The sequence below is a fragment of the Pongo abelii genome, chromosome 13 (genome assembly GCF_028885655.2).
Source record: "Pongo abelii isolate AG06213 chromosome 13, NHGRI_mPonAbe1-v2.0_pri, whole genome shotgun sequence".
Taxonomy (NCBI): Eukaryota; Metazoa; Chordata; class Mammalia; order Primates; family Hominidae; genus Pongo; species Pongo abelii.
In genome coordinates this window covers 22,202,231-22,229,157 of record NC_071998.2, presented here as the reverse complement: position 1 = coordinate 22,229,157, position 26,927 = coordinate 22,202,231, and the positions used below count along the sequence as shown (strand labels likewise).

Genomic DNA, 26,927 nt, shown 5'->3' with positions numbered 1-26,927 from the left:
CGGGAGGCCGGGCTGGAAGGAGTTAAGCGGAGGCCCGGCCCAGCCCCGCCCCCGGCAGGCCGCGGAGCCTGAGCCCCGGCGGCTAAGCCGAGCAGCCGCCGCCCGCCCGCCCGCCTCCGCCCGCGGCAAGCCAGCCCGCCGGCGCCCCGGAGCGCTGCCGCCACCGTCGCCGCCACCGCCCGGTCCAGGCCCAAGCCCAGGCCCTGCGCGGAGCGGAGCGGCGCGGCGTCCACCCGGGCCCAGCCAGCCGGCGCGGCGGGGGCGGGTCCAGGATCTTCGGCGGATCTTCCATTCTCAGGGCGGGAGCGGGACTACGGGCGCCCGGGATCGGGCTGGGCCCGCGCCCATGGCAAGCGCGGCCTGCCCGGGCCCCGGGGACCCTGCCATGTGAGGCAGGCCCGGGCTGGGGGCCCGGCCATGGCCGGGGAACGGCCCCCACTGCGGGGCCCTGGGCCCGGGCCTGGAGAGGTGCCGGGGGAGGGGCCCCCGGGGCCGGGGGGCACGGGCGGAGGCCCGGGCCGGGGCCGCCCCTCCTCCTACCGGGCTCTCCGCAGCGCCGTGTCTAGCCTGGCGCGTGTGGACGATTTTCACTGCGCGGAGAAGATCGGGGCCGGCTTCTTCTCTGAGGTCTACAAGGTAGGACCGGCCGAGAGGGCAGAGGGGCGGGACCTAGGCTTCAACCAGAGGCTGAAACTAGGGGGCCGGGAGTGCGGGGAAGAGAGTCCAGACTCCGACGACCCGCCCGACCTGCCCGGCCCTCGCCGGCTGCTCCTGCCCCCAGGTTCGGCACCGACAGTCAGGGCAAGTCATGGTGCTGAAGATGAACAAGCTCCCCAGTAACCGGGGCAACACACTACGGGAAGTGCAGCTGATGAACCGGCTCAGGCACCCCAACATCCTAAGGTGAGCGGCCCCAGTCTCTGGGCAGCTTGCTGGGCGGGAGAGAAAGGGAAAGATCCCGCGGGAAAAGTGGAACTGAGGAGGAGTTGAGGCCCTTAACAGCCTACCCTTCTATCTTCCCCATCCTCTTGCAGGTTCATGGGGGTCTGTGTGCACCAGGGACAGCTGCACGCTCTTACAGAGGTGAGAATAGGCCAGGAAGGAGGGATCCCCACCCCCCTTCACCCCCAAGGAAAAGGGAGTCAACAGGCCTGGTGGATCTACGGAGGACTAGTGAGAGGCAACAGGATCTCCTCCCAGGGGAGGCTTTCCTGAACTTCCCTTTAGGCAAACCACATATAAAAGGCCTCAACTGGTCTTATTCTCTGTATCCCCTAGAACAGTGCTGTCCAATAGAATTTTCTTCAGTGACGGAAATGTTCTCTATCTGTGCTGTCCAATACAGTAGCCACTAGCCACATGTGGTTAAATTTAAATTATTTTCATTGTTTAGATTATTTTTTGTGGGTCAACTTGATTAAATAAAAAATTTTTTAAATTATTTAAATTGTTGCACATGGCTAATGGCTATTGAGTTGAACAGGGCAACCCTAGAACATGGATGGGGGGGTCCTACAGCACAGTCTTACCCCTATGACCTCTGTGATCCTCCGGAGTGTCCCCTAGCGTGTAACTGGGGGACCTAGAATACAGACTGAAGTCTGACATCTATTCCCATTCTCCTCCTATGCACCAGTATATGAATGGGGGGACATTGGAACAGCTGCTCAGCTCCCCTGAACCCCTATCCTGGTCGGTCAGGCTCCGCCTGGCCCTGGACATTGCCCGAGGCCTGCGGTACCTGCACTCCAAAGGTGTATTTCACCGCGACCTCACATCCAAGGTAGGCTAGCAGGGTGGGTGGAGGCATGAAAGAGGGTTTGAGACTATTAGGTTGTAACTGGGCTGTGGATGTTGGAATGTGGATAACAGATATATTAGGATGTTGGAGTGGCAAGGCATTGGAGAATATTGGGGGACCAGGGTGAGGGGAGTGCTCCGAGGGACTGAGTAGCACCCTGTGTTTGGAGTGTTGGATGATGTTGCAATATTGAAGTGCCTTGAAAAACTGAGAGAGCAGAGAGGGTTGGAGTTATGCTGGAGTGACAGGGCTTTGGGTTATACATTGGGAGGCCAGAGAGCAGAAGGTGATGAGTGCGTGGGGATACTATGTGTGTGTGTGTCAGAACTGTCTAGTCCGACGGGAAGATCGAGGCTTCACCGCTGTCGTGGGTGACTTCGGGCTGGCTGAAAAGATTCCTGTGTATAGGTGAGATGAATGTCCCTGTTCCCCCCACATCTCCCAGAGTGCCCCTATCTGATGTCCCCAGAGCCCCAGCGATGTTTCCCTTGGGGAACGGAGGGAGTTCACCTCATCCCCTTTTGCCGGGGGGGGATGCCTGAATAGGATGTTTCTGACCACCCTACCCCTGCCCCTGCAGGGAGGGGGCAAGGAAGGAGCCATTGGCCGTGGTGGGCTCCCCGTACTGGATGGCTCCAGAGGTGTTACGGGGTGAGCTGTATGATGAGAAGGTGAGACATCAACCCTTCAGATCCCCAAGGCCTTCCGAGACCTTTGAGGTATTCTCATAAAGCCCCATCCATCCCCAAAACAACCCTACCAGATCTTCAGGAGTCCCCAGGATCCCTTTGCCCCTCACAGGCACCCTTCCAACACATGAAAACTGTCAAGATCCCCCACCCTCAACCAAATTCTGCTATATTCTGTCAAAATTCTGAAATGAAAACTGTTAATTCTTCCCCAACACTATTATCTCTGACCTCCAGGCTGATGTCTTTGCCTTCGGGATTGTCCTCTGTGAGCTCATCGCCCGAGTACCTGCAGACCCTGACTACCTACCACGCACTGAGGTGAATGTCTCTAGGTTTGCAAAGAAAGAACTCCAGACTAGCTGGCTCATAACCAAGGAGGATTCCCTAGAGGTTGAGGTTCTGACTGGGGAGCAGAAGGAGAACCCAAGAAAAGCTGACTTGGAGGTCCCTCCTTCTGTCCCCACAGGACTTTGGCCTGGATGTGCCTGCTTTCCGAACTCTGGTGGGGGATGACTGCCCACTGCCTTTCCTGCTTCTGGCCATCCACTGCTGCAGCGTAAGAGCCTCACACTCCTTCCTGCCCCACCCTGCCCCCATCCATAAGCTGCCATGGCTGCCCTATGGGACCCAGGTGATGGGAAGAAACTCAGAGACCCTCTTTCGGAGCACTGAGTGAAGCCGTTCCCATCTCTACCCATCAGCTGGAACCCAGCACCCGTGCCCCCTTCACCGAAATTACCCAGCACCTGGAATGGATCCTGGAGCAGCTGCCTGAACCAGCCCCACTCACCAGGACTGCGCAGATACACAATCAGGGTAAGTGAGCATGACCTTGACCCAGCTTGAGTCCTTTGGCCTTTCTCCTCCTTAGAACTCAGAGGTGACATGGGGGAGGCTAAGTATATTTATTAGTTGAAAAGGCTGGGGGTCGGGCTGGGATAGGATGGGAGGACATCTCCAAGAAGACAGTTTCCTAATGCTAAAGCTTGAGGGAGAGGAGGGGAAAGAAGTAAAAGGGGCCTGGAGATGACATCGCCCCTTTTGAAAGCACCAGGTGGGACTCCCTTTTTCAAGCTCTAGTCCCACCAGCCTCCTGGAGAATAATGAGGTCCTCAAGGAGCTGTGATCAAATGCTGAGGACAGTGATTCCAGACTTCTGTGTCTACAGGCTCTGTTCCAAGAGGGGGTCCCTCTGCCACGCTTCCCAGGCCAGACCCCCGGCTTTCCCGAAGCCGGTCAGACCTCTTCCTGCCCCCATCACCAGAATCACCCCCCAACTGGGGGGACAATCTGACTCGAGTCAACCCCTTCTCACTACGGGAAGACCTCAGGGGTGGCAAGATCAAGCTCTTGGACACACCCAGCAAGCCAGTCCTGCCTCTTGTGCCACCATCACCATTCCCATCCACTCAGCTGCCCTTGGTGACCACTCCGGAGACCCTGGTCCAGCCTGGAACACCTGCCCGCCGCTGCCGCTCACTACCCTCATCCCCTGAGCTCCCCCGCCGTATGGAGACAGCACTGCCAGGTCCTGGCCCTCCCCCCGTGGGCCCCTCGGCTGAAGAGAAGATGGAGTGCGAGGGCAGCAGCCCTGAGCCGGAACCTCCAGGACCAGCGCCCCAGCTGCCTCTGGCTGTGGCCACAGACAACTTCATCAGCACCTGTTCCTCGGCCTCCCAACCCTGGTCCCCTAGATCAGGACCCGTCCTCAATAACAATCCCCCAGCTGTGGTGGTGAACTCCCCACAAGGCTGGGCTGGGGAACCCTGGAACCGGGCCCAGCATAGCCTGCCCCGGGCGGCAGCCCTGGAGCGGACAGAACCCTCGCCACCCCCTTCAGCTCCCCGGGAGCCCGATGAGGGGCTGCCCTGTCCTGGCTGCTGCCTCGGCCCCTTCAGCTTTGGCTTCCTGTCCATGTGCCCCCGCCCCACACCAGCTGTTGCCCGCTACCGCAACCTGAACTGTGAGGCGGGCAGTCTCCTCTGCCACCGAGGGCACCACGCCAAGCCACCCACACCCAGCCTGCAGCTGCCTGGGGCACGCTCTTAGCAGTGGAGCCTGTGGTCTCAGGCCTCCAACTTTGGCCTTCAGGACACCCTGTAAGAACAGAGCACACTTGCTGGACAGTGCCAGTTCCAGATGGGCTGACCGGCTCTTCTGCCCGTGTAGGGGAGCCCCAGCATGGACTCAAGGGACAGAGCACTTCCAGTCGACCCCCGGCTCGCGTTCCCGTGGGGATCACTGAACCAGACACAGCATTGCTGACACATGAGACTAACACGTGCAATTATTTAAAAAGATTTCAATAAAACTGCCTGGCTGGCTCCGGGCCGCCCCTATCCGCTCAGCCCGTGCGCCCTCCTCCCCCACCCCATTCTACCATGGGAGGTTCTTGGGGGCAGGCCAAAGTCCCTTCTACAGGTGGCTTCACCCTTTTCCCAGGAACAGTCCAGTCTCAGGAAGAGGGAGCAGGCAGCAGGCTGGCTGGAAGTGTCAGGTGTGGATCAGCTGGTGGCTGGGCACTGCCCAGAATGAGGGAGATGGTCTGAGGACCCGCAGGCCTCAGGTTAGGAAGGAGGGGCACAGGTTCTCGTTGGCATGAGTGTCTGGAAAAGTAAAGTATCGGTGAGCTCCACGGTTGACTTAACTGAACCCTCATCCCACTCACCCCATCTCCTCCTCAGCTCTTGACAGCCACACCACCAGCCTCCCATAAGTTGTAGGCCTTACCTGTCCCTCCCTGCCCACCCCACCCTAACAAGCAGACCAAGCAACTGGAAGCTGTGGAGGAACTTTCATCCCAGGTACAAGTTTTCTCTCGGGCCCCTGGGCCCCTGCTCTGAGTCCCTCTGCCCCTGGACTCCCCATGCCTCGGCCCCATCCCTCACTCTTACCAGCTCAGTGCAAAGGGCTGTCCTAATCTGGAAACCTGAAAGCTGTCATCTCACAGATGTAGGGAAGAGAATTTCTACATGCCTCTGACTCTGCCATCCAAGTCCACGACCAAGTTTTGTGTACCTTGGTACATTTTGAGCTTTGAGTGTAAGTCCTAAAAAGTAGTAAGGTAGAGCTGGGATATGCTCTGGACATATCCCACCCTCCCTTCTCTCCCCTTTCCCTGCATAAAACCTAAGTCCTAACTCGCCCTGCCTGCCTAAGGCCACATCTGGGCATGGTTCAGGACAGCTGTCTGGAGTTCAACTAAAACAGGCTTTAGAACCAGCAGAGGGAAAAGTCACTCGAGGTCTTAAAGATGGGAAGGCCAGGCTGGGCACAGTGGCTCACGCCTGTAATCCCAGCACTTCAGGAGGCCAAGGCGGGGCGGATCACAAGGTCAGGAGATAGAGACCATCCTGGCTAACACGGTGAAACCCCGTCTCTACTAAAAATACAAAAAATTAGCCGGGCGTGGTGGCGTGCACCTGTAGTCCCAGCTGGTGGGGAGGCTGAGGCAGGAGAATGGTGTGAACCCGGGAGGCGGAGCTTGCAGTGAGCCGAGATTGCACCACTGCACTCCAGCCTGGGCGACAGAGCCAGACTCCATCTCAAAAAAAAAAGGGAAGGCCAATTGGGGAACATAAGGAGGTTGCCACCCTGTTTCAGGGTCCCTAGGGTTGATCCTCAATGGTACCCCACCGCTCCCTTGATCACAGTGAAGTGGAGCTTTGATGATACCCCCACTGCTCCCTTGCTTACTTCACTGAGGCAGCTCTAGTGCCCCAAGTGGCCGCTACTGAGAAAGTACAATCTCAGTTTGGGTGGCCTTGTCGAACGATGGAGAAACGCTGCTGTCATCAGCTGTGGAGCCTTAACTAAATCCTTAATGTCTCCCCCTAAAAGATAGCGTAGGTCCCAACCTAGTAGTTACTGAAACAAAAAAGCATGTGCCAGGGACTTCTAGGTGGAAAAAGAATGGAGAATAAGATTGCCCTAAGAAGTTATTAATCAAATAGAGGAAACAGACAAATAGGCAATTACAGTGTTGATTTATGGGAGAGTTCTGAGGGGACCAGGTGGGAAGGAAATCTGATTACCATGTCTTTATGGAGGGGATTATGGAGTTGCAAATACCCAGAAGTCCTAACAAACTTACCTAGTGTGTTGTGTATCATCAGTCAACTTCCAATCCTTGTTAGAGCTGAGGCCAGTCCAATATGAATTCCCTGAACCACCATTTGGCAACAGCGAATTTAAGAAGTAGTAAGAGTGCTGAGGGGAGATTCAGAGAGACCAGAGATACGTGGAGAGTGATGAGAAATATGGAAGAAAATGCACACCCTAGGGAGGCCTCAGCTTTGGCAAGGGGGCTGTATATATGACAGCTCTTTGGTAACTTGTCCCTGAATCCATCAAGTGCCACCCTGCAGATGCAGGCTCACTGCTAAATTTGCCTTCCAGCTGAGTAAGAATCTTTGCCAGCCTTCGGAGGGGAGTCATTCTGTGTGCTGTTCTGGCCCCAAGGAACTAATCCCTACAATCCAGCCCACCAGATGTGGGACCTCTCTGCCTGAGAGGCCACAAGAGTCCAGGAACCTGTCAAGCAGCCCAGGGAGCTGACCAGCAAGCTGAGATGAGATACACATTAAAGTAGAGGCCGGGCGTGGTGGTTCACACTTATAATCCCAGCACTTTGGGAGACTGAAGCAGGTGGATCACCTGAGGTCAGGAGTTAGAGACCAGCCTGACCAATATGGTGAAACCCCGTCTCTATTAAAAATACAAAAATTAGCTGGGCATGGTGGCATGTGACTGTAGTCCCAGCTACTCAGGAGGCTGAGACAGGAGAATTGCATGAACCCAGGAGGCGGAGGTTGCAGTAAGCTAAGATTATGCAATTGCACTCCAGCCTGGGTGACAGAGTGAGACTCTGTCTCAAAAAAAAAAAAAAAAAAAAAAAAAATGTAGATATGGTTCCTAAGTTTCCACTCTCATGCCAACTCTAATCAGTTACTAGGGGCTGCCTGGACCACTGTGCTGAGAAGATGCAGAGGTTGTTTCCAAGCTCAGAGGTCAAGAGTATTGTGATTCTCAGTTTCTTCCATGGAAAAGGAATGGCCACCCCAGCCATGTGTGCACTGCCATTCCTGATTTGATGACATATGTCCTTTACCTAATAGTACACACTGCAGTCTGTGAGTAAGGATATGCTTACTGATTGTTGAGAAATTTCACTGAATGTGGCCAGCTTAGAAGACAGAGTTTCACATTGTTTTTGGCTCTCCTGCCAATTTTTCGAAGTAAATGAGATGTAAAAGCAGCTTTTCTGATGCATTATCCATCCCAACGGACAGCAGGTGTCTAAAAAGCAGAAAGAATGTGATAGCAGCAACAGTTGGGATGAAAGTGACTACTCAGCAATCTTTTGCTAACAATATTCCCCTAGAGCTAATCTCAGCACCTTCATGGACTTCTATTATCTTTGCAATCTTTCTTTCTTTTGCATCTCCTGGAAACACCATACCTGTCCTTACTTAGTAAAAAGACTTTAACATTCAACAACATTACTTCTCAGCAATCTGGGAGGTCTGTCTTAATAGGGCTGATTTTATTACCCCAATTTCTGAACAATTGCAGTCCACCCTGACACTTTACCTAACATCTCTTGGGCCCATCTCCTCCACTCCATAAAGCACCCCCCACTGCACATCCTCCACTCCTCCAGCACTGGCCCCCTCCTTCCCTCTCCAATTTCCTACAAGCAGAAAATGTTGGGTCCTGTTTTGCAGAAACTGAGCTCTCTCCTTTTCCCTTCTCTCCACCTCAACATTTCTCTTCTCTGTTCTTCTTTTCCTGACTATCCATAAGACATAAATATCCCTCTTTCTTCGATATCCTGCATCCCAATCTGCACTTCTGATCCCAGGCCACCTCTCTCCATTGCTTTGTTCCATCAGTCCTACCGTCATCACTCAAAAATCATTCCCTCTCCACTAGCTCCCTCTCTTTTCTCTACATATCCTCATGTCCCCACCCTGCTAACTCCCTTGACCTACTGTCCTATGGCAACTTAAAAGAACAAAAAGAAATCCCTGCTGGGCACAATGGCTCACTTCTGTGATCCCAGCACTTTGGGAGGCCGAGGCAGGGTGGATCACCTGAGGTCAGGAGTTCAAGACCAGCCTGGTCAACAAGGTGAAACCCCACCTCTACTAAAAATACCAAAAAATACCCAGGCACCATGGCGCATGCCTATAATCCCAGCTACTCGGGAGGCAGAGGTTGCAGTGAGCCCAGATCACGCCACCGCACTCCAGCCTGGGAGTGCACTTCAGTCTGACAGAGTGAGACTCCACCTCAAAAAAAAAAAAAGAAAAAAAGAAATCCGTATGGCCAAATGGAAGAGGGTGAGGAGATAAGTGGCACACTGAAAGGCAGGCAGGGGTGTTGGAAGCCATGTTAAGGATTCTTATTTTTATATTATGAGGAAGAGAAAGTCAGTGTAGGGTTTTACATAGAGGAATTTTGTTCACTAGCTATATCCCAAGTGCCTGGGCACAGTGCTAGGACATATTATATGTTATGTATTCCATAACTGTTTATGTAATCAATTAACTGGAATGCTCTAGATTGGGTGACATGGTCAGATTTTTGTTTGTAAAAGATTACCCTGGCTCCAATATGAAGAATGGACTGCAGGGAGAGGAGTGAGTAGGAAAAACATTTAGAAAGCTGTTGCAAGTATCCTTGCAAAAGATGAGGATGGGCAAAAATCCAAATGGATATACAGACTTGGTGATGGAAAGTGAAGGGAATTCCTCTCTGAAAGAGTGGAAGATGAGGGCATCTGCTGAAAGTGAGGGAGAAGGAGTTACTATGGAGAGCAAGCTGACCACTGCAGAGGTTGCCAGGCAGTGCTGAGAGACTAGAGTCTCAGTGGCACTGAGCAGAATGATTCCACAATTTGTCACACCTTGATGCTGACCATGGGCAGTTGGGTTCATCCAGAGTTGAAATTTTGCCCATCAGGTACACTAGAAGGATAATGGAACAAAGAAGTGAGTGAGCCCTGTGTGGTGGCTCACGACTCTAATCTCAGCACTTTGGGAGGCTGAGGCAGGAGGATCGCTTGAGCCCAGGAGTTCGATACCAGCCAGGGAAACATAGTGAGACCTTGTCTCTGTTTAAAAAAATAAGTGAGTAGTTGAAGTGATGGGCTTCAAACCCATGATAGGTAGGGAGAGAAGTGTGGACAGGAGACAGCTGATGGGAAGGGAGAAAAGGGGGAGTCAGTTGATTGGAGGCCTCAGCTGATGGGAAAGGAGAAAAAGGGGAGTCAGCAGATTGGAGGCCTCAATGAGATCAAAAAAGTGTGGGGAAAACCTGCAGGAGTGGTGGGCAGCTGTGATCAGAGTGGAAGTCTGAAACCATCCTTTCACCAGAAGAGCAGTTTGGGAGGTAGAGGTCTAAGGTGCTGCCAAGAGAATGGGCAGTCCTGGCATGGAACTGATGGTCACAGAGGGTAAGGTTAAGGAAATGAGGGCAAGGGGCGTCTGCACATAATCTTGCTGTCTTATGCCTGGGGAGATCACCCAGATGACCCCCAAGCTAGACAGAGCCTAAACCTGATCATAGACCTAAAACACTCCAGTCCCCTTGGGCCTGGCACCTTGCCTAGACCCTCAGCGTGTTTTGATACAGCCTTGCCTCTTTTATGTGTCCCTTTACCCATCTCCACCTACTGGCTGGGGTCCTGCTTTCAAAATGAATGGACACCCCATCCTAGTTCCCTACACCACAACTCCCAGCTCCACCTCACTGTGAGTGCTGAGCGCCTCACTGCCTTGCCCCACCACCAGGTTGCACTCCATGTCAGCCAGTAAGTCTTACCCTTTGGGGAGATCTCAGCTATAACGAAAATTAATTAAAAATGAGGTCCCTGTCTTTAGAAAGATGTGCAAACCGCCAAGTTCACATCCAAATTTGGGGGCATTCCCAGATCCTTGTCACTGATATCAACCAGAAGAAACCTTGGACAATGTGATTTGGACTACTGGCTGCCATCCTCCTCTCCCCTACAGGATGAGCCTTGGAGCTGGGTGGGTCCTCCTAAATCTAGTATGCAGCTTGGTCCTTCTCTCTGTTGGCCAAGGCTGAACAGCTCATGTCAGCCACCACTCTGGTTCACTGCCTCTTTCCTGAACACCTCACAGGTCCCTGGGTGATAGACCCCTGCCACTAGTATCTCCTTGCTCCAATCCATCCCTCCCTTCTCTCCTCTCCCCAGAGCGGACACCTGCTGAGCGGCATGTGAAGAAGGGCTTCAGTCTGTTCTCCATGTTGCTCAGCTTCTGCTCCAAGGCCCTCCTCTGTTGCTCCTCACTTTGCAAGTTCTCCTTCGTCTTCTCTCTGTCTGCCTGGCAGGCCTGTAGCTGCCCTTCGGCTGCCTGATGAGCCCTCTGTTCCACCTGTAGTGCTTCCTGACTCTGCGCCAGCTCTCTCCTGGACCCCTGGAGATCCTCTGCACTCTGTCCCAGCTGCGTTATCTTGAGGTGGAGCTGCTGCCTCAGGCTGCTGTTAGTGGCTTCCAGAACCCTGTTCGTCTGCTGGAGCTGCTGAGACACCTGCAGATCTGTTTGGCCACAGAGATTTGGTGGATGTCTACTCCAGCCCTGCCCTAGTGCCCTGAGACTGCAGCATCAGCCCTTTTTCTGCTTCTTTGCATCACAGGCTAAAATACAAGATTTGACTGCCTAAAGCCTAAGGAGGTACTGGATTAGGTGAGGACAATTCAGGAAGACAACAGCCCTGGCTGGAAACCAAACCCAAAGCTAAGGATGTGGTAGTAGTGACTATGATCCCTGCTGAGGAAGATCAGCTTTGGGGCAAGAGTCGGGACGAAAGTCGTTCGGTGTAAGTGGGAAGTGGGGACAGCCTTACTCACAGCGCACTCCCAGGCAGATGGCGGCCACTCCTAACAGCAGGCAGGTGAGGAACAGGCCGAGCAGGAGATATCGCAGGCAGGCTGTGCGGCCTTAGGGGAACAGTGGGATGGATGCGGGCAGTCAGCCTCCGTAAAAAATGTAGAGAGGAGGGAACAGGTCGGTGGGGGAGACCCCTGGGGAAGGCATCCCTAAGAGGAAGGCGGTGCAGAGCTGAGGGGGCAAGCATGGTGGTTTCTGTTGGGTAGCGGGGTGTTTCGCAGGTAGGGGAGAGGGTGTTCCAGAATCAGTGCTGGTGAGGACTCGGGGGCGTTACCTGGGAGAAGGGGAAGGAAATATCAGACTGAGAGAAGGGAAGGGGGGCAGGTAGGTGAATTGGGACCATCCGCAGGGGGGCGGTGCACGTCGGATTCGGGCGCACCGGCTGAAGTTCAATGTGGCACGGCAGCCCGGGCGGTTGGAAGGGCTGCGCCCGGGCTCATCCCGGAAAGAGCTGCACCCCGCGGGGCCCAGCGCCATCCGCAGCCGGGACAGGCGCGAGCACGTGGCCCCGCGGCCGCCCCGCACAGGCACTCACAGGGGAGAATCCGCCCGACAGCTGGTGACGTCACGGCTCTCCAGGACGCAGTTGGCTGCTCCGACTTGACCGCTGTCGAGGGGAGCATCCAGTGTGAGACGGGAAGCCCCGAGAATTGCCCCTTCTCCTCCTGCGCACCCGCTTCGCCCTCGCCACCAGGAAACTCCAGTCTGCCCCACGTTGCCCGCTAGAGTTGCTCTGGGACACCGTGTCACTCTCCTGAGTTCCTCCTCTGACCGGGACTCTCTCGGCTTCCTCCTGGGTCTCACTGTATCTTTTCCCGGGACCCCCTCATCTCTCCTAGTTCTCCCTTTATCGTTTCCTCAGAGGCCCCTTATCTGTCGGCTCCAAACTCTCTCCCCCTTTGCTCTCATCCATCTCACATCACCTCTTTTCCCTCCCATGGCTCCCCGTTTCCCATAGAACTCATCCCCCACAGGGCTGCCCTATCCCTCCGCAGCCCTTATCTCCCCGACTGGGGTCTCCACCTTACCGGAGGAATCTTTCTTCCTCCCCTGGGTCGCATTTATCCTGTTTCTATTCTTCTGTTTCCTAAGAACCGCCCTCCTCCTTTCCCCAGGGTATTGTGCTCTCAAGAATACTGTGGGCCATGGTGTGGGGGCGCAAGCCTGCAATCCCAACACTTTGGGAGGCCAGGGCAGGAGGATCACTTGAACCCAGGAGGTCGAGGCTGCAGTGAGCCATGATCACACCACTGCACTCCAGCCTGAGTGACAGAACAAGACCCTGTCTCAAGAACAACAACAAAAACATTGTGGACTCCCCAGCTCAAGACACAGCCCCCCAACAAACACACATCCCCCAGGCTCTCCAGACCTGCTTTGTCCCCTAGTACAGAAGAAGCCAAGCTTGAGGGCCCCCCTGGGACTGCGGGCACTTGAACATTCTCATAGGTGAGTTCTCCATCCTCATCAGCCCCTGGGTCTGGAGAGAAGAGAAAACGGACCAAGGTGGGGTTTGGGAATGGGATCTGTGGGGTGGGGAGTGGGGATGTAGGATCAAGGGGAGGCCTCATCCCCCTTACCCTGTCCTAACCGGCTGGAGATGCTCTTCTTCAGGGGAGCTTTCACAAACCTCAGATCTGCATAGGTGATGGCCTCAGCCATGGTCCCGAGCAGCTCTGCCCCCACTCGTCTTCCCTGTCATCCACCGTCCTCCCTTGCCCCTCTCTTCTCTGTCCCTTTACAACTAGGCTCTGTGTTCCCTCTGTGACTGCACGGCTTAGCAGTTGGCCCGGTGACTTTCAGTCACAAAAGAGGAAGGTGTTAGCAAGTCTCAAACAGATGGGCTCAATGAAGCAGAAGGTATCCCTGGGCCAGGGCCAGAGGGGCCACGGAGGGGACACTGAGGTCCAGAGCACAGGGGTAAGGGCTGGGCCTGTCCCCATGTCCTCCCTGTGCTTCCTCTCCATGCATCTTAGACCCATATGGGCCATGCTGGGCCCCAAACTCGGTCCTTCTGGTTATCTGCCCTGATCTGCCCCACCCTCCTCCTGGCTGCCTTGTCCACTGGGGCTTATGATGTGTAGCTGGAGCTGCACTGACCCAGACGATCTCCCCAGCTCCAGGGTGAGGCTCCATTCTCCCCATGAGACTGGGGGTTCCTGGTTTGCATCCTTCGCTTCTCATCATCCTGGGGTTTCCAGTAACTGGGGGTTCCAGTAACTGGGGGTTCAGGAACAGGCCTGGGCCAGAGGTGAAGGTAATGAACAGCCATGGCTGCAGCACCCCTGGAAAGGCAAGCAGCAGCACTGCCCCCCATGCACCCTCATGGGGAGCCAGGGAGCAGGTGAGCAAGGGAGTTGCAGAGGGCTTAAGAAGGGCTGCAGCTTCCTAGGTGAAGGCAAGGCAGAGGAGCAGAACAGAGCCAGAGGCCGAGCGCAGATTCTGGACCAGCAGAAGTTTTGACATTTTCTTGGTTTGGTTTTGGTTCTTCTCTTACTTTCCTAGCAAAGTTCTTTCTTTAAAAAGTCCCAAAGCTGTCCCTTCACACCCAGCCCCAAGGAAAAAGGGGGCATTTGTGGCGGAGGACCCAGGGACTGTGTGACCCTCATAGGTGGTGGGGTCTGGCTGATGGAGGAGAGAGGGAACCAGTTGGGGGAAAGGGGGCTGCTGAGCAGGGGTGCCCAAAGGTGCTCCCTAATGTTCTTTTACCAGGATGTGACCCCTAATAGGAACCCCAAAATGGCCTACATCTGGGATAGGAAGGAGCTAGAACAAGATGTAGTGTGGGGGTGGGAAGAACCCACCCCTAGCAAAGTGACATCCGCCCCACAGAATCCCCCTCCTGCAGCTGTGGGGAGGAAAAAGGAAGGGGGAAAAGGTCCTCACCACATGCCAACAGCTCGGATGATTGGTGGTGTGTGGCAGGACACTGCCAGGGACCCTAGAGCTCTGCCAATAGCTCCGCCCAGCCAGCCCTAGAGGAAGTGGCCACTGAGGCAAAGCTGTCACCTCAAAAATGTACCTGTAGAGAGGCACGTGTGCATGTGTGTGCATGGATACACATGTTCCCAGGACTTTGCAGCCTGTTAGGGCATCTGTGAGGTGAGCGGCTATGTCAGAGCCTGCCTGGAGGAGGAAGCCTTCTGTGGGCTGAAGGCTGCCTGTGATCACTGTTATTTTCCATGGCAGAGAATGACGGGTCATTTTCAGAAAAGTCGTCAAAGGTCATCACAAGAGATCCTACAAGTATTTCCTTTTTGAAGCTCACTGTTTCCTAAGGTGCCTCTGCAGCTGTTAACTGTCCTTGCTTGATTAAAGTTTCCAACAACCTAGACCTTCCCCCAGATACAGAGAGTGGTATGTGGTGGTGACTCCCTGGGGGCCTCAGGGGCCCTGAGAGTGAGTGGGAGGGTATAGAGCAGCTGGTGGCAGTGGTGGGTGGGGTGGGAAGAGTCAAATACTTGAACCTGTGGTGTACAGGGGGTGGGTGTGGGCAGTGTGTGAGTAGATCAATTGCAGGAACATTTGCAGGAGTTCCACAAACTGTAGAATGTCCCAGTTTTCAGATCCAATACACAGGTGAACATGATGTAGATGCCAGGTAAAATGCCAAAACCAAGCTTCTAGTCTGCACTCAAAAAGGAATCCGTGGCCAACATAGTGAAACCCCGTCTCTACTAAAAATACAAAAAAATTAGCCAGGTGTGGTGGCTCAAACCTGTAGTCCCAGTTACTCAGGAGGCTGAGGCAGGAGAATTGCTTGAACCCAGGAGGTGGAGGTTGCAGTGAGCCAAGATCGGACCATTGCACTCCAACCTAGGCAACAAGAGCAAAGCTCCATCTCAAAAAAAAAAAAGGAATACATGGGCTTGCTGCCTAACTTGACCTGTGGAGAGGCTTAAGAAGGGGATCTCCTGGCCAGGCATGGTGGCTCACACCTGTAATCCCAGCATTTTGGGAGGCTGAGGTGGGCAGATCACCTGAGGTCAGGAATTTGAGACCAGCCTGGCAAACATGGTGAAATCCCATCTGTATTAAAAATACAATAATTAGCTGAGAATGATGGCATGTGCCTGTAATTCCAGCTACTAGGGAGGCTAAGGCAGGAGAATTGCTTGAACCCGGGAGGCAGAGGTTGCAGTGAGCCGAGACTGTGCCCATCCTGGGCCACAGAGTGAGACTCTGTCTCCAAAAAGAAAAAAAAAAAGAAAAAGAAAGGGATCCCCAGATGGAACTGCACACCCCATTATCCTGAATGTCTTAACCAGGCTTGTTCTATATTTTTCTCCTCTTTAGCTCTTTTGGTGATGCTTACATATCTTTTCATCACAGGCCACATTCGCTTCTGTCTTAGGCCAGCTTGCAGCCTTCCTTTGTGAACAGGGTAAGAGAGTAGGATCCTTCCCCTTGCCCCATGTGTGTCACTTGGGGTCTTTACAGTTTTGACATTCACATTACATTTAGAGGCTGGACATCAGAAAATATACCTGTAATTCCAAGCTGTACCTCTACTGCCCAAATATCAGGGAACTTTTAAGAGCTGAGGGGTCAGTGCTGTACATTTCAGCTTTTCCAGAACCATAATATCATCATCTGAGAGCCTGGAGGGCAGACACCAACACCCATGTTTTGCCCTCTCCTGGCCTTCCCACTACTCATTACAGGGAATGGGTATTTACGTTTGACAAGAGGAGGGGGCCCAACCATGAGGGCGTCAGATAGAATTTGCCATGTGGAAGGGGGCTCACCTGATCAACTTTGTGTCATTGATACAGTCTATGTCAGGACATCGGGAGCATCTCCTAAGACTCTGAAAGTCAGGCCATATCTGTCTTCATTACTTTAACCCACTGGCCTCCGGGAAGCCCTAGTTTACTGACAGGGTGTGGTAGCCAGAATAATGGCCTCCCAAAAATGTTCACACCCAAATCCCCAGAACCTGTGAATATGTCGCTTTACCTGACAAAATGTAGATGTGACTATGTTAATTAAGGTCCTTTAGATAGATTATCCTGTTTTATCTTGGTAGGCACACTCTGATCACATGAGTCCTTGAAAGGGAGAACCTTTCCCATCATGGGAAGAAAGAGATTCGGTGAGGGAAGGAGGGCCAGAGAGATGCCACAGGAGAAACACTCAACTCATAGGTCCTGATTTGGAAGGTGGACGAAAAGGACCATAAGCCAAGGAATGAAAGAAGCCTCTGAGAGCTGGAAAAGGCAAGGAAGCAGATTTTCCCCTTCAGCATCCAGAAAGGAACCAGCCCTGCAGACACCTTGACTTTAGCCCAGTGAGACCTGTGTCGACCTGATCTCCACAACTGTAAGATAATAAATTTGTATTGTTTAAGCCACCAAGTGTGTAATTTATTAGAGCAGCAAGAGTTTTGTGAACTGTGGAGGAAGCATGATGTAATAGAAAGAATAGGGAGACTCTGGTTAAAGAGACCAGCCTTGCCACTGTATGTGACTTTGGGCAAGTCACAGTTTTCCATCTGTAAAATACAAGATAGTCTGACCTCAATCAAGAGTATGATTGCTGGAGACACACTAGGTGTGGACTTTACAAAGGCCTCTTTAAAAGTCTGTCACAAAGGCTTCAGAGTCAGGAGGGAGAAAAATGGGTCACCTGATTGCACCATGAGGGAGACTTGGATTTCTTTGATCACTGAAGCCAAAGAGTACAGATAGGTCTTCGGTGACTTGCCCCAGGCCTCTCCTTGGTCCTGCCTCAAATGGTGACACAGAAAGCACGTTCTCTGTGCTAATGGCACAGAGCTGAAAAGCAAATACATCAAAAGGCCAACTCAAGATTCAAGCCTTGCAACAAGGCAAAATGATGGCTCCAAACCACAGAATGAAATGTCATAAAAATAATAACAGCAGGCCGGGCACAGTGGCTCATGCCTGTTATCCCTTGGGAGGCCAAGGTGCACAGATCACGAGGTCAGAAGTTCGAGACCAGCCTGGCCAATATGGTGAAACCCCGTCTCTACTAATAATACAAAAATTAGCCGGGCATGGCAGCGTGCACCTGTAGTCCCAGCTACCCGGGAGGCTGAAGCAAAAGAATCGCTTGAACCCAGAGGCAGAGGTTGCAGTGAGCCAAGATGGTGCCACTGCACTCCAACCTGGGTGACAGAGCGAGATTCTGTCTCAAAAAAATAATAATAATAATAATAATAACAGCAAAGTCAGGCACAATGGCTCATGCCTGTAATCCCAAGACTTTGGGAAGCTGAGGTGGGAGGATCACTTGGGCCTAGGAATTCGAGACCACACTGGCCAACACAGCGAGACCCCATCTCTACAAAAAATTTAAAAATTAGGTGGATGTGATGGCACACGCTTATGGTCTCAGCTTCTTGGGAGGCTGAGTGGGGAGGATTGTTTGAGCCCAGGTGGGCGAGGCTGCTGTGAGCCATGTTTGTGCCACTGCACTCTGGCCTGGCAGCAGTGAAACCCTCCCTCAAAAAATAAATGAACCAAAATTAAAGTTAAAAAAAGATAATACAGCAAGCATTTATTGAAAAATGAAATTTGGAATTAAAAAAATAAATTGCATAAGCATAGGATGGAGGGAGTCCTGGGTTAACAATTGTTTATGTAAAAAAGTTTGAGGAGAAAGGCAGTTATTATTTTACACTTGAAGGGATCTTAGAGAGCCCAGCCTGCTTATTTTACAAATTGGGAAACTGGACTCAGCAGGCTGTAAGCGCCTTATAAACTGACCCAGTGACTGGAAAGAAGCTTGTGACAAAAGGCTGCCACATAGAAATGTAGCCCCCTTAACCAAATACATCAAACATTGTGCCAGCCACACCTATAGCCCTTTTTTTGTTTTGTTTTTTACTTTGTGTTTTTTATCCCATACTTAAATACTACCTATAGCCCTTTTTAAGCAGGCAAACCCCTGCTGATGAGGCAGCCCTAGTCCCAAGAAATTGTGTCTTGTGACCTCCAACCCCTTTGACCTCAGCTGATTAAAATTAGCAAGTGAGGCCTGGCACAGTGGCTCACACCTATAATCCCAGCACTTTGGGAGGCCGAGGCAGGCGGATCACCTGAGGTCAGGAGTTCAAGACTAGCCTGGCCAACATGGCAAAACCCCGTCTCTACTAAAAATACAAAATTAGCTGGGCATCGTGGTACATGCCTGTAATCCCAGCTACTCGGGAGGCTGAGGCAGGAGAATAGCTTGAACCCAGGAGGCAGAGCTTGCAGTGAGCCGAGATTCCATCACTGCACTCCAGCCTGGGTGACAGAGTAAGACTCCGTCTCAAAAAAAAATGGGTTAAAAAGACAAATTTATAAAGGCCAGGCCCAGTGGCTCATGCCTGTAATCCCAGCACTTTGGGAGGCCGAGATGGGTGGATCACGACCAGCCTGACCAACATGATGAAACCCCATCTCTACTAAAAATACAAAAATTAGTCAGGCGTGGTGGCACATGCCTGTAATCCCAGCTACTCGGGAGGCTGAGGCAGGAGAATCACTTGAACCTGGGAGGCAGAGGTTGCAGTGAGCCAAGATCACACCACTGCACTCCAGCCTGGGTGACAAAGGGAGACTCTGTCTCAAAAAATAATAATAATAATAATAATTAATTTAATTTAATAAAAATATAAAATGAGCAAGTGGGCCTCTGCCTAAGGCTGGCCAGTCCATGGACAAGCCAGTGACCTGGATGGACATCAGGATGAGTTTATCAAATGCCAATTTTCAGGAATTTAAGTGGGAAAATATGGAGATGACCGCTGAGTTGGCAGTGGGAGTTAAAGATGAAAGGATGTATAGAGAGCGTCTACCTTGACCCACAGAGTTCTCCATACCTAGCGATCATGCCTGGCTACTCCTAGCTCACATACTTAGTGGGGAGCGATTACCCTGGCAGAGGTGACTGAACCTGATTGCCTGATTATCATGAGGGGTTAGGGCTGCTGCTACATACTGTAGGAATGTCCAGGCACACCTCATTTTATTGCACTTCACTTATTATGCTTCACAGATACTGAGTTTTTTACAGGTTGAAGGTTTATGGCAACCCTGTGGCAAGCAAGTCTACTGGTGCCATTTTCCAACAGCACGTGCTCACTTCGTGTCTCTGTGTCATCACATTTTGGTAATTCTTAAAATATTTCAAACTTTTTTCATTATTATTGTATCTGTTATGGAGATCTGTGATCAGTGATTTTTGATGTTAATATTGTCCTTGTTTTGGAGCACCATGAACCATACCTATAAGACACTGAACTTAATAAAAGTTGTGTGTGTTCTGACTGCTCCACTGACTGGCTGTTCCCTGTCTTGCTCCCTCTCCTTGGGTCCCTCTATTCCCTGAGACACAAGTATCTTAAAATTAGGCCAGTTAATAACCCTACAATAGTCTCTAAGTGTATAAGTGAAAGGAAGAGTTGGACATCTCTCACTTTACATCAAAAGCCAGAAAGGATTAAGGTTAGTGAGGAAGGCATGTCCAAAGCCAAGATAGGCCAAAAGCTAGGCCTCTTATGCCAGTTAGCCAAGTTGCGAATGCAAAGGAAAAGTTCTTGAAGGAAATTAAAAGAGCTACTCCAGTGAACACAGAAATGATAGGAAAGCAAAACAGCCTTATTGCTGATATGGAGAGTGTTTGAGTGGTCTGGATAGAAGATCAAACCAACTACAACATTCTCTTAAGCCAAAGCCTAATCCAGAGCAAGACCCTAACTCTCTTCAATTCTCTGGAGGCTGAGAGAATTGAGGAGGCTGCAGAAGAAAAATCTGAAGCCAGCAGAGGTTTGTTCATGAGGTTTAAGGAAAGAAGTCATCTCTATAACATAAAAGTGCAAGATGAAGCAGCAAGTGCTGATGTAGAAGCTGCAGCAAGTTATCCAGAAGATCTAACTAAGATCATTGATGAAGGTGGCTACACTAAACAACAGATTTTCAATGCAAACTAAACAGCCTTTTATTGGAGAAGAGGCCATCTAGGACTTTCATAGCTGGAGAAGAAAAGTCAGTGCCTGGCTTCAAATCTTCAAAGGACAGGCTGACTCTCTTGTTAGAGGCTAATGCAGCTCGTGGCTTTAAGGTGAAGCCAGTGCTTATTTACCATCCTCAGAATCCTAGGGCCCTTAAGAATTATGGTAAATCTATCCTTCCCGTGCTCTATACATGGAAGAACAAAGCCTGAATGACAGCACATTTGTCCACAGCATAGTTTAGTGAATATTTTAAGCCCACCGTTGACACCTACTTCTCAGAAAGAAAATTCCTTTCAAGATATTACTGCTCATTGGCAATGTGCCTAGTCACCCAAGATCTCTGATGGAGATAAACGTTGTTTTCACGCCTAACAAACTTCCATTCTGTAGCCCGTGGGTCAAGGAGTAATTTTGACCTTATTTAAGAAATACATTTTGTAAGGCTACAGCTGCCATAGGGATTCCTCTTATGGATCTGGGCAAAGTAAACTGAGAACCTTCTGAAGAGGATTCGCCATTCTAGATACCATTAAAAACATTCATGACTCATGGGAGGGGGTCAAAATATCAACATTAACAGGAGTTTGGAAGAACTTGATTTCAACCCTCATGGATGACTTGGAGGAGTTCAAGACTTCAGTGGAGGAAGTAACTACAGCTCTGATGGAAACTGCAAGAGAACTACAGTTAGAAATGGAGTCTGAAGATGTCACTGAATTGGTGCAATCTCATGATCAAACTTGAACAGATGAGGAATTGATTATTATGAATGAGCAAAGAAAGTGGTTTCTTAAGATGGAATCTACTGGTGAAGATTATGTTGCAATGACAACAAAGGATTTAGAATATTCTATAAACTTAGTTGATAGAGCAGTGTCAGGGTTTGAGAGGATTGACTCCAATTTTGAAACTTCTGCTGTGCATAAAATGCTACCAAGCATTGCATGCTACAGAGAAATCTTTTGTGAAAAGAATCAATGTGGCAAACTTTATTGTTGTCTTATTTTAAGAAATTGCCAGAGCCACTCCAGCCTTCAGCAACTACCATCCTGATCAGTCAGCAGCCATCAACATCAAGGTAAGACCCTCCATTGGCAAAAAGATTATGATTCACTGAAGGCTCTGATGATCATTAACATTTTTTCACAATAAAGTATTTTTTAATTAAGGTATTACTTTTTTTAAGGTATAATGCTACTGCACACTTAATAGACTACAGTATAGTATAAACATTACTTTTTTTTTTTTGAGACGGAGTCTCGCACTGTCGCCCAGGCTGGAGTGCAGTGGCGCAATGTCAGCTCACTGCAAGCTCCACCTCCCGGGTTCATGCCATTCTCCTGCCTCAGCCTCCCGAGTAGCTGGGACTACAGGTGCCCAGCACCATGCCTGGCTAATCTTTTTGTATTTTTAGTAGAGACAGGGTTTCACCGTGTTAGCCAGGATGGTCTCAATCTCCTGACTTCGTGATCTGCCCACTTCGGCCTCCCAAAGTGATTGGATTACAGGCGTGAGCCACCACGCCTGGCCTTTTTTTTTTTTTTTTTTTTTTTTTTTTGAGATGGAGTCTCACTCTGTTGCCCAGGCTGGAGTGCAGTGGCACAATCTCAGCTCACTGCAACCTCCACCTCCTGGGTTCAAGTGATTCTCCTGTCTCACCCTTCCAAGTAGCTGGGATTACAGTCATGCACCACCAGGCCTGGCTAATTTTTTTTGTATTTTTAGTAGAGACAGGGTTTCACCATGTTCCCCAGGCTGGTCTCAAACTCCTGAGCTCAAGCAATTCACCCACCTCGGCCTCCCAAAGTGCTAGGATTACAGGCAAGAGCCACTGCGCCCGGCTAAACATAACTTTTATACACATTGGGAAACAAAAAAAAATCCTGTGATCATTGCAGTGATCTCAAACGTGAAACCACAATATCTCTGAAGTATGCCTGTATCTGCATGTTAGGGGATTTATGGGTGCCCCTTGGTGTTCCATGCTCAGTGATATATTGGGCAACTTTAACCACCACAGCCTGGCAAGAACCCAGTTATCAGAAGGCTCAGAAATGAAGGTCTGGCTCACCCACTGGGCAAGTAATTCAGTCCAGCAAGAAGTACTGCTTGAGAGTGAGGGGAGTCTAGTGTGGACGGAAGGGGAGGAAAATGAAGAATGTCAGTTGCAGTCTCAGAACCAACCACAGCACTGGGGATTTAGCTTGTTCCACTGATGCTCCTATGATAAGTTTTTGTACCTCTTTTTTTTTTTCTTTTTTAATCAGAGTCAGAGTCTCACTCTGTCACCCAGGCTGGAGTACGGTGGTTCGACCATAGATCACTGTAGCCTCAAACTCCTGGGTTCAAGTGACCCTCCCACCTTAGCCTCCCAAGTAACTAGGACTACAGGCACTCACCATCACACCAGACTAATTTTGTTGTTGTTGTAGAGACAAGGTTTCGCTATGTCGACCAGGCTGGCCTTGAATGCCTGGCCTTAAGCAATCCTCCTGCCTCAGCCTCCCAAAGTACTGAAATTACAGGCATGACTCACTCTGCCTGGCTTTTTCTTTTTTAAAAAAGAGACAGGGGTCTTGTTATGTTGCCCAGGCTGGACTTGAACTCCTGGGCTCCAGCAATCCTCCTGCCTTGGCCTCCGAAGTATCTGGGACTACAGGCACATGCTACCAGGGCCAGCTTATTCCTCTTCTTCCTCCTCCTTTTTAAAGAAACTATGACCTGGGCCGGGCATGGTGGCTCACGCCTGTAATCCCAGTACTTTGGGAGGCCAAGGCCGGTGGATCACGAGGTCAGGAGATCGAGACCATCCTGGCTAACACGGTGAAACCCCATCTCTACTAAAAATACAAAAAAAATTAGCTGGGCATGGTGGCAGGCGCCTGTGGTAAGAAACAGTGACAGCATGAATTTAACACAAGACATTAGTGGATCTGAGCGATGCTCGCTGCTCGGCAGATACTGTCAGTGCCTCAGCCATTTCTCCTCAGGCCTCACCGCTGGCTGCACATAAGCCCAGAGGCTAAGGGCAGGCCTGCAGCTCCTTGCCTGAAGCTTTTCTCTGGTGGGTGAGCAGAGCAGAGGGCCAGGAGTGCTGGAGAATCCATGCCTCCCCCAACAAAGCAGCTCTCAAACAAAGACTGGTGGGAACTTGTGTATGAATACACCAGCAACCTCACCCCGGGAGTGGGAGAGTAACTGTGAGGGCACATGTATCTACACTGGCTCTCAGAGTTCCCCACTGGTTTTAAGCTCCAGTTTTTCACCATGCATGTAAGTGGTATCTTTTTTTGTTTTTTGTTTTTCTGAGACAGGATCTTGCTCTGTTGCCCAGGCTGGAGTGCAGTGACATGATCACTGCTCGCTGCAGCCTCAACCTGCTGGGCTCAAGTGATCCTCCCAGTTCAGCCTCCCAAGTAGCTGGGACTAAAGGCATGTACCACAATGCCTGGCTAATTAATTTTTTTTTTTTTTTTTTTTTTTTTTTAGAGATGGGGGTCTCTCTAGTTGCCCAGGCTGGTCTCAAACTCCTGGGCTCAAGCAATCTTCCTGCCTGGGCCTCCCAAAGTACTGGAACTACAGACATGAGCCACCGTGCCCGGCAGGCATCTCATTTTTACTTTAAGCTGCATGTCCCTGATTCGTAGTAAATTTGCGCATATTTTCACGTTTCTTAACCATTTGGATTAGCTCTTCAATTGAGGTTAGAATCCTTTGTGTATATTTTTCTATCCCCCCAGAATTTTATTTTGAAACATTTTAAGCTTAAAGGAAAGTTGAAAGAATATCATGAACACTTGTATATCCTTCATTTAGTATGTCAGTCAAGGCTCATCAGAGAAGTAAAACCACTAGCATATGCATATGTATGTATGTTTATATATACATACACACACATACATATTTTTTCAATTAAGAGATTTAGTACACAGAATTGCTCTTATTTGGTACAGAGAATTGCTCAATTATGCAGTTGTGGGAGCAAGCTCAACAGTCTCTGAAAGGTGTTGTCTTTGCTTCTGCTGCTGGAGCTCGGATTCTGCAGGCCAGGCAGCCAGGAAGGGCAGATGGGCAAAAGGATAAGCCAGAACCCGTGAACATAGACTGGAACCCAAGTCAGTCTCTCCCCGCTTCCACCTCTGATGACGCGAATGTCCTGCCACAGAAGGTGTGCTTTTACCCACCATGCTCTGCTGCTACATGAGTATGCAAGCCCTGCTAGTGCACAGTCCCATCACATGGTAGCACTCAGTAAGGAGAGCTGGATGTTCAGTTCCATTGATTATGTCAGCCCACTTTCCCCAATGACTTGAATTGTCATGTTTTTGTATATACAATCACCTCGTTTGGGATTCTCTGTTTTATTCCACTGACTAATTTTTCCCCTTTGCTTTATTCATTTGATTAAGTGGCCTTAAAATATGTTATCATATTTGGTAAAGTGAATTTCTTTTCTTTTTCTTTTTTTGGAGATGGGAGTCTTGCCCTGTCGCCGCCCAGGCTGGAGTGCAGTGGTGCGTCTCAGCTCACTGCAACCTCCACCTCCCGGGTTCAAGCTATTCTCCTGCCTCAGCCTCCCGAGTAGCTGGAATTACAGGCATGTGCCTTCACGCCCGGCTAATTTTTGTATTTTTGTAGAGAAGGGGTTTCGCCATGTTGGCCAGGCTGGTCTTGAACTCCTGACCTCAGGTGATCCACCCGCCTCAGCCTCCCAAAGTGCTGGGATTACAGGCATTAGCCACTGCATCCGGCCACTAAAGTGAATTTCTCTATTTTTTTCTCACTATTTTCCCTATCAAAATCTTTGTATTTTTAAAAAATAGTTTTTTTTTGCTTGTTCTTTGTTTTACTAATTGGAATTATACACTTTAATTTTTTGAGAACTGACACTTTTTATGATATTTTCTCTTCCCAAAAGGATATGGTTAATTTTCTGTTTGTTCCCATCTTGTTTTATAGTGTTTAATAATATTTTACTGTATAACTTTATTCATATGAATACTTATGTGTTTCTTGATTAAATATGAATAAATGTATGTACCATATCATAGTGGTTACAAGGGAAGTATCTGCCAAACTGCCAGGGTTCAAATCCCAGCTCTGAGATTTTACCAGCTATTAATAGTAATCTGGGGCTAAATCACTTAATCTGTGTGTTCCTCAGTGTTCTCTTCTATAAAATAAGAATAATTATAGTGGCTGGATGCAGTGGCTCACACCTGTAATCCCAGCACTTTGAGAGGCTGAGGCACGTGGATTGCTTAAGCCCAGGAGTTCGAGATAAACCTGCGCAACATGGCAAAACGCCCGTCTCTACAAAAAATACAAAATAATAATAATAATAATAGTAATCTGTTTCAAGAGGACGTTGTAAGGCTTGATTGAGTTGATACAAAGTGCTCAGAATAGTTCATGGAATTATGGTGGCTATCATTATTATCCTAAGAATTTTTTTTTCTGAGTAGCTTCATTATCTATATATTATCCTAAGAATTTTATAACTTTGTAACTCTAAATTGAAACTGCTTCCATTTTCAATTCAATATGCTTATTGCTAGAGTAAAAACAATTTTTTTTCATTATATTTATCTTGTATCCAGTCAGCCCTCCAAATTATATTGCTTTTTACTATGGTTTTTTATTTTTACTAGTCTTTTGGTTTTTCTGGTACAATCATGTCAGCAGCAAAAAAGATAATATTATAATTTCTTTTCAGATGAGCGTAACAATTCATTGTCTTGTTTTACTGAATTTGGTAAAACTTCCAAGATATGTCAAATAATAAGGATAATAGCAGGCATTTCTGTCTAAATTTTTATTTTAATTGAAGTGGTTTCAGTGTTTCACCATTGAGAACCATATTTGCTTTTAGGTTTTAGTAACTAGTCTTTATTATATTTAAGCAGTTTTCCTCTTTTTCTTTTTTACTTAGAGTTTTTATTGGGAATAGTATCAAGTTGTACTAGCTTTACAATTAAATCTTGGAGCCTTTCTTCGTTTTCTATACTCTTGACCAGTTTAAACGGCATAGAACGGCTGCGCGCGTTGGCTCATGCCTGTACTCCAATACTTTGGGAGGCCGAGGTGGGCGGATCACGACGTCAGGAGATCGAGATCCATCCTGGCTAACATGGTGAAACCCCGTCTCTACTAAAAATACAAAAAAAAATTAGCCAGGTGTGGTGGCAGGTGCCTGTAGTCCCAGCTACTCAGGAGGCTGAGGCAGGAGAATGGCGTGAACCCGGGAGACAGACCTTGCAGTGAGCCAAGATCACCGAGCCACTGCACTCCAGCCTGGGCTACAGAGCCAGACTACACTCAAAAAAATAAATAAATAAATATAAATAAATAAATGGCATAGAAATTATTATTTAAGGTTAGAAAAAACTCATATCTGGTGCCACGTGAATGCAGTATTTCCCAAAAGGAGTCTCTCATCACCTTCCTATTGTAGTCTTTTCTAAAATAAGTTGGGCTATTCAAGCTTTCCTCTTTCTCCTGGGTCAATTTTGGTAATTTATATATTTCTTGAAAGATATCCATTTCCT

General features: G+C 49.7%; 2 protein-coding genes and 1 long non-coding RNA gene across 7 annotated transcripts; 2 read left to right on the top strand and 1 right to left on the bottom strand.

Annotated features, from left to right (window-relative positions):
• The first annotated feature begins 62 nt into the window (after positions 1 to 62).
• On the top strand, positions 63 to 4,832 carry TESK1 (testis associated actin remodelling kinase 1). 4 transcript variants are annotated; one of them, XM_024252648.2, is made up of 10 exons: positions 63 to 636; positions 782 to 903; positions 1,035 to 1,083; positions 1,637 to 1,783; positions 2,127 to 2,209; positions 2,382 to 2,472; positions 2,728 to 2,811; positions 2,960 to 3,049; positions 3,195 to 3,309; positions 3,662 to 4,832. In XM_024252648.2, the coding sequence occupies exons 1-10, from the start codon at positions 418 to 420 to the stop codon at positions 4,540 to 4,542; spliced, it is 1,881 nt and encodes a 626-aa protein (XP_024108416.1). In that variant the 5' UTR covers positions 63 to 417; the 3' UTR covers positions 4,543 to 4,832. The 4 variants fall into 4 exon arrangements, with proteins under 4 accessions (XP_024108416.1, XP_054376952.1, XP_054376951.1 ...); XM_054520977.2 differs by having other exon boundaries at positions 100 to 636; positions 3,907 to 4,832; XM_054520976.2 differs by having other exon boundaries at positions 106 to 636; positions 3,646 to 4,832.
• Positions 4,781 to 13,222, bottom strand: CD72 (CD72 molecule). Its single transcript, XM_002819651.6, has 9 exons — positions 12,995 to 13,222; positions 12,787 to 12,894; positions 11,950 to 12,021; positions 11,375 to 11,464; positions 10,727 to 11,062; positions 7,646 to 7,791; positions 6,587 to 6,702; positions 5,388 to 5,542; positions 4,781 to 5,099 (listed from the first exon to the last, which is right to left on the bottom strand). Exons 1-8 carry the CDS (start codon positions 13,074 to 13,076, stop codon positions 5,410 to 5,412), a joined length of 1,083 nt encoding a protein of 360 aa, XP_002819697.3. The 5' UTR covers positions 13,077 to 13,222; the 3' UTR covers positions 4,781 to 5,099; positions 5,388 to 5,409.
• LOC129048054 (uncharacterized) lies at positions 11,785 to 16,767 on the top strand. Of its 2 annotated transcripts, XR_008510069.2 has the most exons (4): positions 11,792 to 12,042; positions 12,530 to 12,863; positions 15,711 to 15,798; positions 16,444 to 16,767. It is a non-coding gene; the product is annotated as an uncharacterized LOC129048054 (long non-coding RNA). The 2 variants fall into 2 exon arrangements; XR_008510068.2 differs by having other exon boundaries at positions 11,785 to 12,863.
• The last annotated feature ends 10,160 nt before the right edge of the window (positions 16,768 to 26,927 follow it).

What these genes read in the sequence shown, in the direction of transcription:
- TESK1 (XM_024252648.2), top strand. Translation starts at nt 418, where the DNA reads ATGGCCGGGGAACGGCCCCCACTGCGGGGCCCTGGGCCCGGGCCTGGA. An exon ending in GTGAGCTGTATGATGAGAAG is followed by an intron (nt 2,473 to 2,727) that starts GTGAGACATCAA and finishes TCTGACCTCCAG; the next exon opens with GCTGATGTCTTTGCCTTCGG. An exon ending in TGGCCATCCACTGCTGCAGC is followed by an intron (nt 3,050 to 3,194) that starts GTAAGAGCCTCA and finishes TCTACCCATCAG; the next exon opens with CTGGAACCCAGCACCCGTGC.
- CD72 (XM_002819651.6), bottom strand. Translation starts at nt 13,076, where the DNA reads ATGGCTGAGGCCATCACCTATGCAGATCTGAGGTTTGTGAAAGCTCCC. An exon ending in TGTACTAGGGGACAAAGCAG is followed by an intron (nt 12,022 to 12,786) that starts GTCTGGAGAGCC and finishes TCCCCTCGACAG; the next exon opens with CGGTCAAGTCGGAGCAGCCA. An exon ending in GATGATACACAACACACTAG is followed by an intron (nt 5,543 to 6,586) that starts GTAAGTTTGTTA and finishes ACTACTTTTTAG; the next exon opens with GACTTACACTCAAAGCTCAA.